We start from the raw sequence: 11,430 nt of genomic DNA, 5'->3' as shown, positions 1-11,430 counted from the left end.
ATCTCAGAACTTCTGTCCATCACCATTATAAAAAGTTCTTGAATCTTCCCTTTGCTTTTTATTTCAGTCATCTTGCCTTATCTGCACCTGGTGTACAGAAGATTAATCTTTCTTGCTATTGAATATTTCATAATGTATCCCCAAATTTTCTCCCTTGCTTCTTAAACCTAGGGTCAGTTTCAAGGTCTCACCCTAAGATTGTTGGCCATGAAAGGAATCTTATAGCTAAGGCACTGAAAAATCCCACTCTAACTAGAAGAGCTATGTCCCTAGCATCTCAACTTGGAATTCTGAATCCCACTGCACCCAACCCCAAGTCATTATTATATATAGTGTTTAGATTCTATAGTACTTTTAACACAGTAGTATTATTTTAGACATGAGTGAAATCTGTTGGGTAATCATGGGATGCAATGTACTCTGTAATCAATATATAATCATTATGAACCTAGGTTTTAGAATCAGACAGACTTGGATTTAAATATGGATTTTTTAAAAAGATCTTATTTATTTGAGACACAGAGAGAGAGAGCACAGGTGGCAGGGGGAAGGGCAGAGGAAGAGGGAGAAGCAGGCGCCCAGCTGAGCAGAGAGCTTTTACAGGGGCTCAGTCCCAGGACCCCGAGATCATGATCTGAACCGAAGACAGCCGCATAACCAACTGAGCTACCCATACGCTTCTTAAATACTGATTTTGTTCATCACTAGTCATTTTTAATGTCTGTAAGCCTCAGTTTTCTGTAAAATTTCCTCATGGGGTTGTTATAAGGTTAAAATGAAGTAATGTATGTAAAAATGTTTAGCATGTGTGGATATATATAGACATACAGCTGTTAGTTGTCCTCAGATTAGTGGGAAAGAACCATTAGCTATCCTCAAATAATCCCCACTAAAAATCACACAGGAGCTTGCTATCTGAAGTTTGTACATGCTTTTGAGAAAGATCTGGTTTGCAGTTAGAAGTTGTAGTCATGTGACACCTGGATAGCTCAGTGGTTAAGCATTGGCCTTTGGCACAGGTCATGATCCTGGGGTCCTAGGATCAAGCCCTGCATCAGGGACCCTGCTCAGTGGAGAGCCTGTTTCTCCCTCTCCATCTATCGCTCCCCCTGCTTGTGTTCTCTTTCCGCCTGTCTGTCTCTCTCTGTCAAATAAATGAATGAAATCTTTAAGAAAAAAATCCTGTAGTCATGTTGAAGAATGATGCCCATCTCTTTTGTACTTGGTCATGTGCTTTCACTTAGAGACCCTCCTCAGGGATTTAGTGTATTTTTGTAGCCTAAATTTTAAGTCAGGTCATCCCAAATGAACCCTGAAAATTTTAGGAAACTTCTTTAGCTATACTGAGTAATATGGTGATAGACTTGATTTTATTTGTTTAGGCTAATAATTTTGTGGGAGCATAGCACTACACTTGTTATGTTCCAATGAGGTGATACTTTTCAAGGGTCAAAAAAACCTTACACATTTTGTACATAGGTCAGGGACCTTGTATAGGCATAGGAAATATCATATGAAGCTATCGGGCCTGTGAAGTATATAAAATTAAATAAATTTTTTGTGGACTGAAGCTTTGTCTTTGGTGACATAGTTCAAATTATTATATAATATGTACATGACTTTACAGCAGAAGGACATTTGACAACCCTTTGCTTTTGTTTGAGCCTAGCAGAGAAAAAGATCATAATTCAGGCCTAAAATAATACTTTTATTTTGTAATTGTTCCTTTTCTTTGTTTTACTGGATATAGTAATAATCTTATATGATATATTAAAATTGAATGGGGAAGTAGTTACTATGAATTAGTATGGAATAATGTATAGGAAGAGAGTGTTTCCCGTTATACTTGATAAAATCGTAGGGTCTGTGCTTGTAAAAAATGCTAGACTTTATTGTGGATAAGACTAGAAACTTGAAAAGTTTATTTCATCTTTCTACGAAACAGTCATGTATTTACAACTACATAACACAGTTATATGAAGTCCTGCATGTTGTGCATCCAGAAAAATGTAGAGCTGGAAAACATCCAGGAAATGGCAACTAACATCATCAGGAGAGTAGAGTGGCATAAAAGACTTAAATCCTTCAGTGTGGAATGACCCTTAGGGACATAATTAGAAAAATCTTAGAGCTAGAAGGGGAATTAGACTTGTTCTAGTCCAACCTGTGACTTAATGCAGGAGTCTATTGAATGGTAATCCTGACAAATGGGTGAGCTTCTTTTGTTTGAGTGTTGGTCAGTACATGCTGCTGGGTTGAAATTCTGGCCTTACCATTTCATAGCTGAACAATTGTGGGACAATTCTTAACCTCTCTGTGCTGCATTTTCCAGGCTTGCTGCTTATTGGTAGTAGCTTTGTCCCTTGCAGTGGGTGAAGACTACAGGGGATCTGACCTCCAGCCCCTCCTATCTGCCACTGAGAGATGAACTGAGAATCAAGTAAATGTTAGTGTTGCACAGCCTGCGAAAAAGGAACACTCAGTATATGATTTCACAATTATGTGGAATTTAAGAAACAAAACAAACAAGCAAAGGGAAAAAAAAACCAGAAAGGCAAACCAAGAAACAAACTCTTAACTACAGAGAACAAACTGATGGTTACTTTAGGGGAAGCAGTGGGGGGATGGAGATTAAGGAGGGCACTTGCTCTGAAGGGCATTGGGTGGTGTGTGGAAGTGTTGAATCACTATATTGTGCACCTGAAACTAATATTACACTGTATGTTAACTAACTGGAACACCCAGGCATCCCTGAACTAGAACTCTCATATACCACTGGTGAGAGTACAAAGCAGGGAAAGTTTAAATATAAACCTGTTTATAAGTTTATTTAAATATAAATATATTCATATTATATTTATATATTCTACATTTAAATATATGATACATATTTATATAATTAATATATATTTTATATTTATAAATTTATTATATTTATATTTATATTTAAATATAAACTTACCACACAACCCAGCAATCCAATAGTGGATAGAAATAGAAATCTACCCAAAAGAAGTGAAGACACACTGGCCTCACCTACCCACTCTCACCACAGACACAAATAGCAGACTTTTTCATAATCTCCGAAAACTGGAAATTACCCATATGTCCATCAACTGGTGAATGGATAAATAAATCGTAAGATACACATACAAGGGAACATTATTCAGCAATAAAATAGAATAAATTGATGTATACGAAAAGAAAAAATCCACAAAAGTGGACGAATCTCAGAAGCATTAACGCATAAGAAGCCAGACTTGAAAGGCTACATACTGTATGGTTTCGTTTATAGAATATTCAGAAAAAAACTACAGTAACAGAAAACAGATCAGTAGTTGGCAAGGATTGGGGTGGAGGAAAGGGACTAACTACGAAAGGATATGGTGGAATTTTTATGTGATGATGTAAGTGAGCTACAATTGATTTTAGTAGTAGTTATGTGACCATACATGTTTGCCAAAATTATGGTACTATATGAGGGGCAAATTTTAAACTTCAATAAAGTGACTTAAAAATGTATAGTCAGGCTACAGTGTTATGTTAAGTGGGAAATTTCTTTGGGTGGTGGTAATTTTCAGTATAGGTTGGAGTGGTGAAAAGGGAGGTGTGGAAAGGATTCCTAGAGCAGCTGACTTTTGAAAGAATTTCTATCAGTTTTTTTAAGATTTTATTTATTTGAGAGAGTCTGAGTGAGAGAGTACGAGCTGAGGGAGCAGCAGAGGGAGAAAGAAAAGTAGACTCCCCACTGAGCAGGGAGCCCAATGTGGGGCTCAATCTCAGGACCACGAGATCATGACCTGAGCCGAAGGTGGCGCTTAATGGACTGAATCACCCAGGTGCCCGAGTTAATCGCAGCTCTGCTTCTTGAACAATATAAATGAGTTTCATTCTTCTGTATGACAGCTCTTCATCTTATCAAATGTAAAAATCCTAAAAGGCATAGATAGTGTTGGTATGGATTTTTCCCCGTAAAATTCCATGGCTTTGGGGAGTATTTTGTGTAATTTGGCTATAATTTAGGAAAAGCAAAATGAAACACGAATGAGTGGTAAATTTGTAGAACTCTTTAATCCAAGAAATTGTGTGGGCTATAAATTTATTTCTGTTAGTTCAGGGATGGTAGTTCAGCAAAACTGAACATTTGAAGTAAGTTCAAACCTTTTGAATTTTAAAGTATGTTAAATAGTGAATTAATTCTATTCAGCTGAATGGCAGACAGCTTCAGAAAAGTGGCTTAAACAAGATAGTATTTTTCTCTCTTATAACAATCTTAGTAGGTGGTCAGAATCTTGTACCCAGTGACATCAAAAACATGGGTTTCTCTCTTCTGTTGCTTTCCACCTACCTCACCCTGTCCTCAGGGTTCAAGGTGGTGGCTTTGGCATTCCAGGCTTTAGGATGAAAGAAGGAATGAATAAGCTTATGAGGGGCATTTCTGCTTACATATTATTGGCCAGAATATAGTGATAGGGCCACATTTAGTTAAAAAAGATGCTAGGATGCAGTCTCTACCCTGGGTAGCCATGTGCTCTGGTGTAATTCAGGAGTCTTTATGTCTGGGAAGGAAGGATGGAATAAATACTGGGTATGACAGAACTACTTCATTTACTTCTCATGTGTTTAGTGCAGTGCTTACCATGGTAGGCATTCATTAAATAGTTGTTCCATGGATAGACATCCCTTACTGCTTATATTGATCTGGATATTTACTCTGAGTAATGATAAATCATGGCAAATTTGTCCACCCCTGCTATTTTTTTTTAAATGTTCTTTCTTATCTGTGTTCTCCCTTTACAAAAAAAGTATTCCTAATAGCCTGCAGACAGATTTAATACCAGCTAATTTATTTTAGCTCCTTTATTGCTGATATTTTTTCCCCTACTAAAATTTGGAGTCCTGTGAAACCTCTCTTTTCATGTGTATTCGATCAACATAGTCCTGGCATGTGGAAAGTATTCAGTAAATGTTTTTAGATTGAATAAATGAATGGAAATAAAACTGATGAATCCAAGTCTTTTTTTTTTTTTTTCCAATTACTTCCTTAGAAGAGTTTATGGCTGTAATACAGAAGAAATTCTTGGTCTTAAATCTGTTTTTCTTACAAGATTTTTAGGAACATTCATTTGGCTTTCATGTAGAATATGATGATGAGATAATTTGGATTTAATTATTAAAAGTACTAATTCAGGGGCACCTGGGTGGCTCAGTGGGTTAAAGCCTCTGCCTTCGGCTCAGGTCATGGTCCCCGGTCCTGGGATCGAGCCTGCATCAGGCTCTCTGCTCAGCAGGGAGCCTGCTTCCTCCTCTCTCTGCCTGCCTTTCTGCCTACTTGTGATCTCTGTCTGTCAAATAAATAAATAAAATCTTAAAAAAAAAGTACTAATTCACTTAGGCACTTATGTTATTAAGCAATAGGGGCAATATAGTTCAGCAAAAAGAAGAGGCATTCATAATATATTTGATTTTTTTTTTTTTAAGATTTTATTTTTAAGCAGTCTCCATACCCAACCTGGTGCTCAAACTCACAACCCCAAGATCAAGAGTCGGTAGGTTCCAGTGACTGAGCCAGCCAGGCTCCCCCAGTACATTTGACTCAATATCAGATATCCAATTCACATATTAGCATCCCTGTTTCAAGAGATAATGTCATTTCTTTTCCAGTGTTTCATGGAGAAAAATTTCTTCAGATAGAGAGATGAGTCAGTTATTTTCTCAGATGTCATAAAGTCATGCTTTAAAAAAAATTTACTTTTAGAAGTTTTTCTCAGCTTTATTGAGGTATGACTGATAAAATTGTAGATACTTAAAATGTACTTCATGATGATTTGATATATGTATATAGCAAAAAGATTTCTCCCATCTAGTTAATTAACACACCTGTCACCTCTTTTTTATTTATGCATGTAAAAGTACATACGAAAATAATATATATGTATATATATTCTATCTATTTAGATGAGTGTTTAAATTCTTTAGCAAATTTCAGTTATACAATACAATGTTTTCAACTGTAGAAACCAAGTTTACATTAGATCCTCAAATCTTATTCATCTTATAGATGAAAGTTTGTATATTTTTACGTAGCTCCACTTTTCTACAAGTTTGCTTTTTTAAAAAGATTCCACATATAAGCAATACCATGCAGTGTTTCTTTATCTGGCTTATAAGCCAGAAGCATAATGCCTCAAAGTCCATTCATGGTGTCGCAAACAGGACTTTCTTCTTTCTCATGATAATATTGCTCTGTGTGTGTGTGTATATCTTCATGCATTTGTTGACAGACACCTAGGTAGTTTCTATGTCTTGGCTGTTGTGAATAATGCTGCAGTGAACATGGAAGTGGGGGTATTTCTCTGATATCCTGTTTTCATTTTTTTAAATATATATTCAGAAATGGGATTGCTGGATCATATAGTAGTTCTCTTAAATTTTTAAGGAATTTCCATAGTGTTTTTTATAGTGGTTGCACCAATTTATATTCCCACCATCAATGCACAAGGGTTCCCTTTTTCCCCCCACATCCTTGGCAACAGTTACCTCTTGTCTTTTTGGTAACAGCTATTCTAGCAGATGTGAGGTGATAAACATTGTGCTTTTGATTTGCACTTCCTTGGTGATTATTGATGTTGAGCACCTTTCATGTATTTGTTGGCCATTTGTATGTCTTCTTTGGAAAAATGTTTATACAGCTTCTCTATTTTTTAATCAGTTTGTTTTTGTTTTTGTTTTGCTATTTAGTTGTGTGAGTTCTTTATATATTTTGGATATTAACCCCTTATCAGATAGATGATTTGCAAATATTTTCTCATTTCTGTAGATTGCCTTTTCATTTTGTTTCCTTTTCTGTGCAAAAATTTTTTAGTTTGATGTAGTCCCACTTGTTTATTTTTGCTTTTGTTGTCTTGGTTTTTGTTTTTTTGTTTGTTTGTTTGTTTTTGTCATATCCAAAAAAAAAATTGTCAAGACTTACGTCAAGGAGCTTACCATCTATGTTTTCTCCTAGAAGTTTTATAGTTTCTTAATTTGTTTTGAGTTGATGTGTGTGTAATGTGTAAGATAGGGTTCTAGTTTCATTCTTTGATATGTGGCTATCCAGTTTTCTCAGCAGCGTTTATTGAAGAGGTTATCCTTTACCTATTGTATGTTCTTGACTCCTTTGTTGTAAATTAATTGACCCATATATGCATAGGTTTATTTCTGGGTTCTCAATCCTATTCTGTTGACCCGTGTGTCTATTTTTAGGCCAGTATTAGACTATTTTGATTACTATAGCTTTGTAATATGGTTTGAAGTTTGGAAGTGTGATTCTTCTTACTTTGTTGTTCTTTCTCAAGATTGCCTTGACTTTTGGGGGTCTTTTGTGGTTCCATATAAACTTTAGGATTGTTTCTTCTGTTTCTGTGAAAAATGCCATTACAGTTTTGATGGGGATTGTGTAGAATCTATAGGTTGCTTTGTCTGTAGAGACATTTTAACATTACCAGTTCTTCTGTCTGTGAGCGTGATGTATCGTGTCTTCTTTTATCAGTGTCTTAAAATTTTCAGTGTACAGATCTTTTACCTTGGTTACATTTATCAATTATTTTTTTCTTTTGATACAATTGTAAGTGATAATTCATTTTTAGTGTATGGAAACACAACTGATTTTTGTATATTGACTTTGTATACTGCAGCTTTATTGAATTTGTTGACAAAGTAATACTTCATCTTTTTTTTTAAAGATTTTATTTATTTGGAGAGAGACAGCGAGCAAGATAGGGAACACAAGTTGCGGGGGGGAGGGATAGGGAGAAGCGGGCTTCCCGCTGAGCAGGCAGCCCAATGTGGGGCTTAATCCCAGGACCCTGGGATCATGACCTGAGCCAAAGGCAGATGCTTAACAACTGAGCCACCCAGGTGCCCCAGTAATACTTCATCTTTAAATTGTTTTTTTTTTTTTTAGTAATTTCATTCACTTTCTGGTTGCTTTGTTGTTTGATTTATGCATATAGCATTAAAAAACAAAACATCCATCTGTTTGACTGTTACAGTCTTTTCTCTTACACTCTTTGCTCTGGAAAGAGCATATATGTTCTCAGTAGTCAGTAGTTTCAATTATCAAATGGGGAAAGAGGAATTGAGCTCTTTTTTTTTTCTTTTTTTTAATTGACAAGAAGATGCAGCATTGGTTACTTTCATTGAGGTTGTCTGGGATTTGAGGAGAGAGACCTATATTTTAGGCCATGCAGGCAAGTGTTTGGGTTTTATGAAATTCCCAAAGGTGAGTACTAAACTACCCAGGGATCAAGAAACCATTTAGGTTATTTTAATTGAGTAGAAATTCCCTGAAATTGATTCAACCATAAAAAAGAATGAAATCTTGCCATTTGGATGGATCTAGAGCATACAATGCTAAGTGAAGTCAGTCAGAGAAAGATAAATGCCATATGATTTCACTCATATGTGGAATTTAATAAACAAATGAACAAAGAAAAAGAACAAAATAGACTGTTGAATATAAAGAACAAACTGGTTGTTACCAGAGGGGAAGAGAGTGGCGGGTTGGGTGAAATAGGTGAGGGGGATTAAGAGTACACTTATCTTGATGAACATTGAGTAATGTTTAGAATTGTTGAATTACTATATTTTACACCTGAAATTGATATAACACTGTATGTTAATTGCACTGGAATTTAAAAAATTAACTGAAAAAAGGAAGTCCCTGAAACTGATATTTTTCTAGAAACATATTTTGGAATGTTAGGATACATTGCTTGAACTTGATATGATGGCTACCAGTTTATTTTATATGTAAGTAAAATAACTCTTAAGCTTCACTAAAGTTTTTGAGATGATAATTTACTACTTGAGAAAGTTAAAAAGGTAAAAATAATCTCCAGTGACAAGAAACTCAGTTCTTCCTAGGTCAGCCCATTTCATGTTTGAATTGTTCTGACTGGGAGCATTATTATGTGTAGTTAACCATGCTTCCTATGAACTGAAGTGAGGAAACTTGGGATCACATGTTGTGCAAGCTTGTACTGCCTCACTTCTGTTGAATTACTTCTCTGTGCCTCAGATTTCTCATTACTACAGTGGAGGACAGTAACACTTGATAGAGTTGTGGGGTTGAGTGAGCAGAGTAGTTAGTACTTAGAATAATGCTTGGCACAGAATAAGCAATAAGTGTTGTTGTCACATCTATTATTGTTATTAATGTATTTATTTAATGATTTTGAAACTTGACTCCAAGAAATAGTAAGAGATATTGTCAACTGGCTCTTTGATTTCTAGCATATAGGCTATGTGTCATCAAGTGAAATAGAGGACATAGGTTTAGTAGAGGAAGGGAAAGAGGATGCTGAGTTTACTTCTGAACATGCTGAAATTGAGGTGTTTGTGGAACAATACTATACTGAGATACATGAATTTGAAGAAAAGGGCAGAGTCCTTGGCACATGGTTGATAATTACAACTATGAGAGACGGGCTAGATAACTTAAGGATCTACTTTGGTTATAGATTAGAAACCTGGGGACCCTAAACTTTAAAGAACAGGTGAAAGTCATAAAGCATACCATCTGAGAGTTAGTAGAAGAAACTGGAATGAGAAGTGCCACCAAAAAGGGGGAGTAATCAATGTTGTCTATTGCAACAGAGATTGCAGTGATCTGAGAACTGGAAGGTATACATGGCTTGATAATTAAAGGGTCTTTTGTGAACCTTTGGTTTCAGTAGGGGAGTGGAGGCAGAAGCCAGATAGCAGTGATGTTAGAAGGGTGAAAGAGGAGGAGGCACAGACAATAAATGTACACCACTGTTTTGAGAAATGTTGGTGAGACAAATGTTGAAAACTAAAGGAAGATGGACATGATATTGATGGGCTAAGGAAAAGGAGCTATTAGATAAGAAAATGGTTGAGTATCAGGAGAGTGTAGAAGAGTTCAAGGCCACAAGTTGGTAATACTGGCCTTGAACAGGAGAAGGGTGAAAACATCTAAGACTGGAGCGAAGAAAGATGTGGATATAATCAAGCCTTTAAGATAGAGGAAATCACTCCTATGGACTTGATTGCCCCCAAAGAAATGAAAGGGGAATTTGCTATAAGGAGTCAATGGTTGACTATGTGTTGTGAGGTGAATGGTCAATGTTTAGAATAGTAATTGAGGGAAATAGAAGGGGAGGCTGACAAATTTGTTTTCTGATAGAGGGATTTTTCATCTGAGCAGTATTTGGATATTACTAGTAGTGTGGATACTATGTGTTTCATGAAAGGGGAAGGACTGTTGTTTCATTTAATGCCATATAAATTTATTTAGCATATATTATGTACAAAATACTGTTCTTTGTACTTCTGGGAGAGTCAAATGAATATTGACTGCCTTACTCAAGGTGGGGATGGGTATGTGTTCATAGCTCATGTCTTATGATTTGTTAAAACCACAAATGTTTACCATAGCCTAAAAATGATAAATGATACATGAGCTTTGTAAACCTACTGTAAGGGTTCGAAAGAAGTTGAGACCCCATTAAATAGGAGGAAATAGGAAAGCTTTATGGAAAAGACAAAAAATACATAAAATAAGGGCTACATGTGTATTTTCTGATAAAGAAGTAATGAAACCAGTTAAAAGTTTTTAATTTATTATAGCATTCATTTATTCTTCTATAATACAATGACTAGCATTAACCAGAAATGAAGAAATAAAGAGATTAACAAAACATAGTGAATTCTGCTCTATCCAAAAGATGTTCCAAACTTGGTTATTTTTTTGTAGTGTTAAAGAATTCAGTAATCCTTTCAACAAATATTTAATGAACATCTCCTGTTAGGTAACTAGGATATAGAGAAGACCAAGATGCAGTTTCTTTCCTCAGGGAGTGCATACTCTAGTAGAAGAAACAGAAGTAAAAAGAACTTAAGTTCTATGCAGTAGATGATATGAGAATAGTGTATATGAGTAGAGAGATTTGGGGTTACAGTGGAAGGAAGAATGAATAAATGATTACGTTGCTATGACAGCAAGTTTTTTTCCTTTTCTTTTCTTTAGTTGGAGAACATCAATTGACAGGCCATAAAGTGGCAGTTAAAATCTTAAATAGACAGAAGATTCGCAGTTTAGATGTTGTTGGAAAAATAAAACGAGAAATTCAAAACCTAAAACTCTTTCGTCATCCTCATATTATCAAACTGTAAGTATTTATGTACCTGAAAATGCAAAAGAGAAACTGTCTTGAAATATTTCCTATGAATTTACAAAAAATTGTGTATCTTTAGTTAACTTGTTATGAAAGTATAAATCTTTTTTAGTATTTACATTCAGCAAATATTAATTCATTTAGCCTCCATCAATCCTTTCTTGCATACTTTTAGTTTATAAACAGAAGTCATTTTTCAAAATTGGTATTGTTTTCAAGTGATGAATGCAGCCTTGGAAGTTGACTCTAC

The 11,430-nt window shown here is 35.4% G+C and overlaps 1 protein-coding gene across 2 annotated transcripts in view; it reads left to right on the top strand.

Annotated features, from left to right (window-relative positions):
* The window catches only part of PRKAA2 (protein kinase AMP-activated catalytic subunit alpha 2), a 73,713-nt gene that overhangs the window by 20,788 nt on the left and 41,495 nt on the right, over nucleotides 1-11,430 (top strand). For both annotated transcript variants that reach the window (XM_080800487.1, XM_080800488.1), the window contains one exon: nucleotides 11,033-11,174. In XM_080800487.1, coding sequence (XP_080656613.1) covers nucleotides 11,033-11,174 — 142 coding nt within the window. The remainder of the gene's footprint in view (nucleotides 1-11,032; nucleotides 11,175-11,430) is intronic.

This window comes from Martes martes (genome assembly GCF_963455335.1).
Source record: "Martes martes genome assembly, chromosome: 4".
Classification (NCBI taxonomy): Eukaryota; Metazoa; Chordata; class Mammalia; order Carnivora; family Mustelidae; genus Martes; species Martes martes.
The sequence above is the reverse complement of the archived record's forward strand: the minus strand, read 5'-3'. Positions and strand labels throughout refer to the sequence as shown.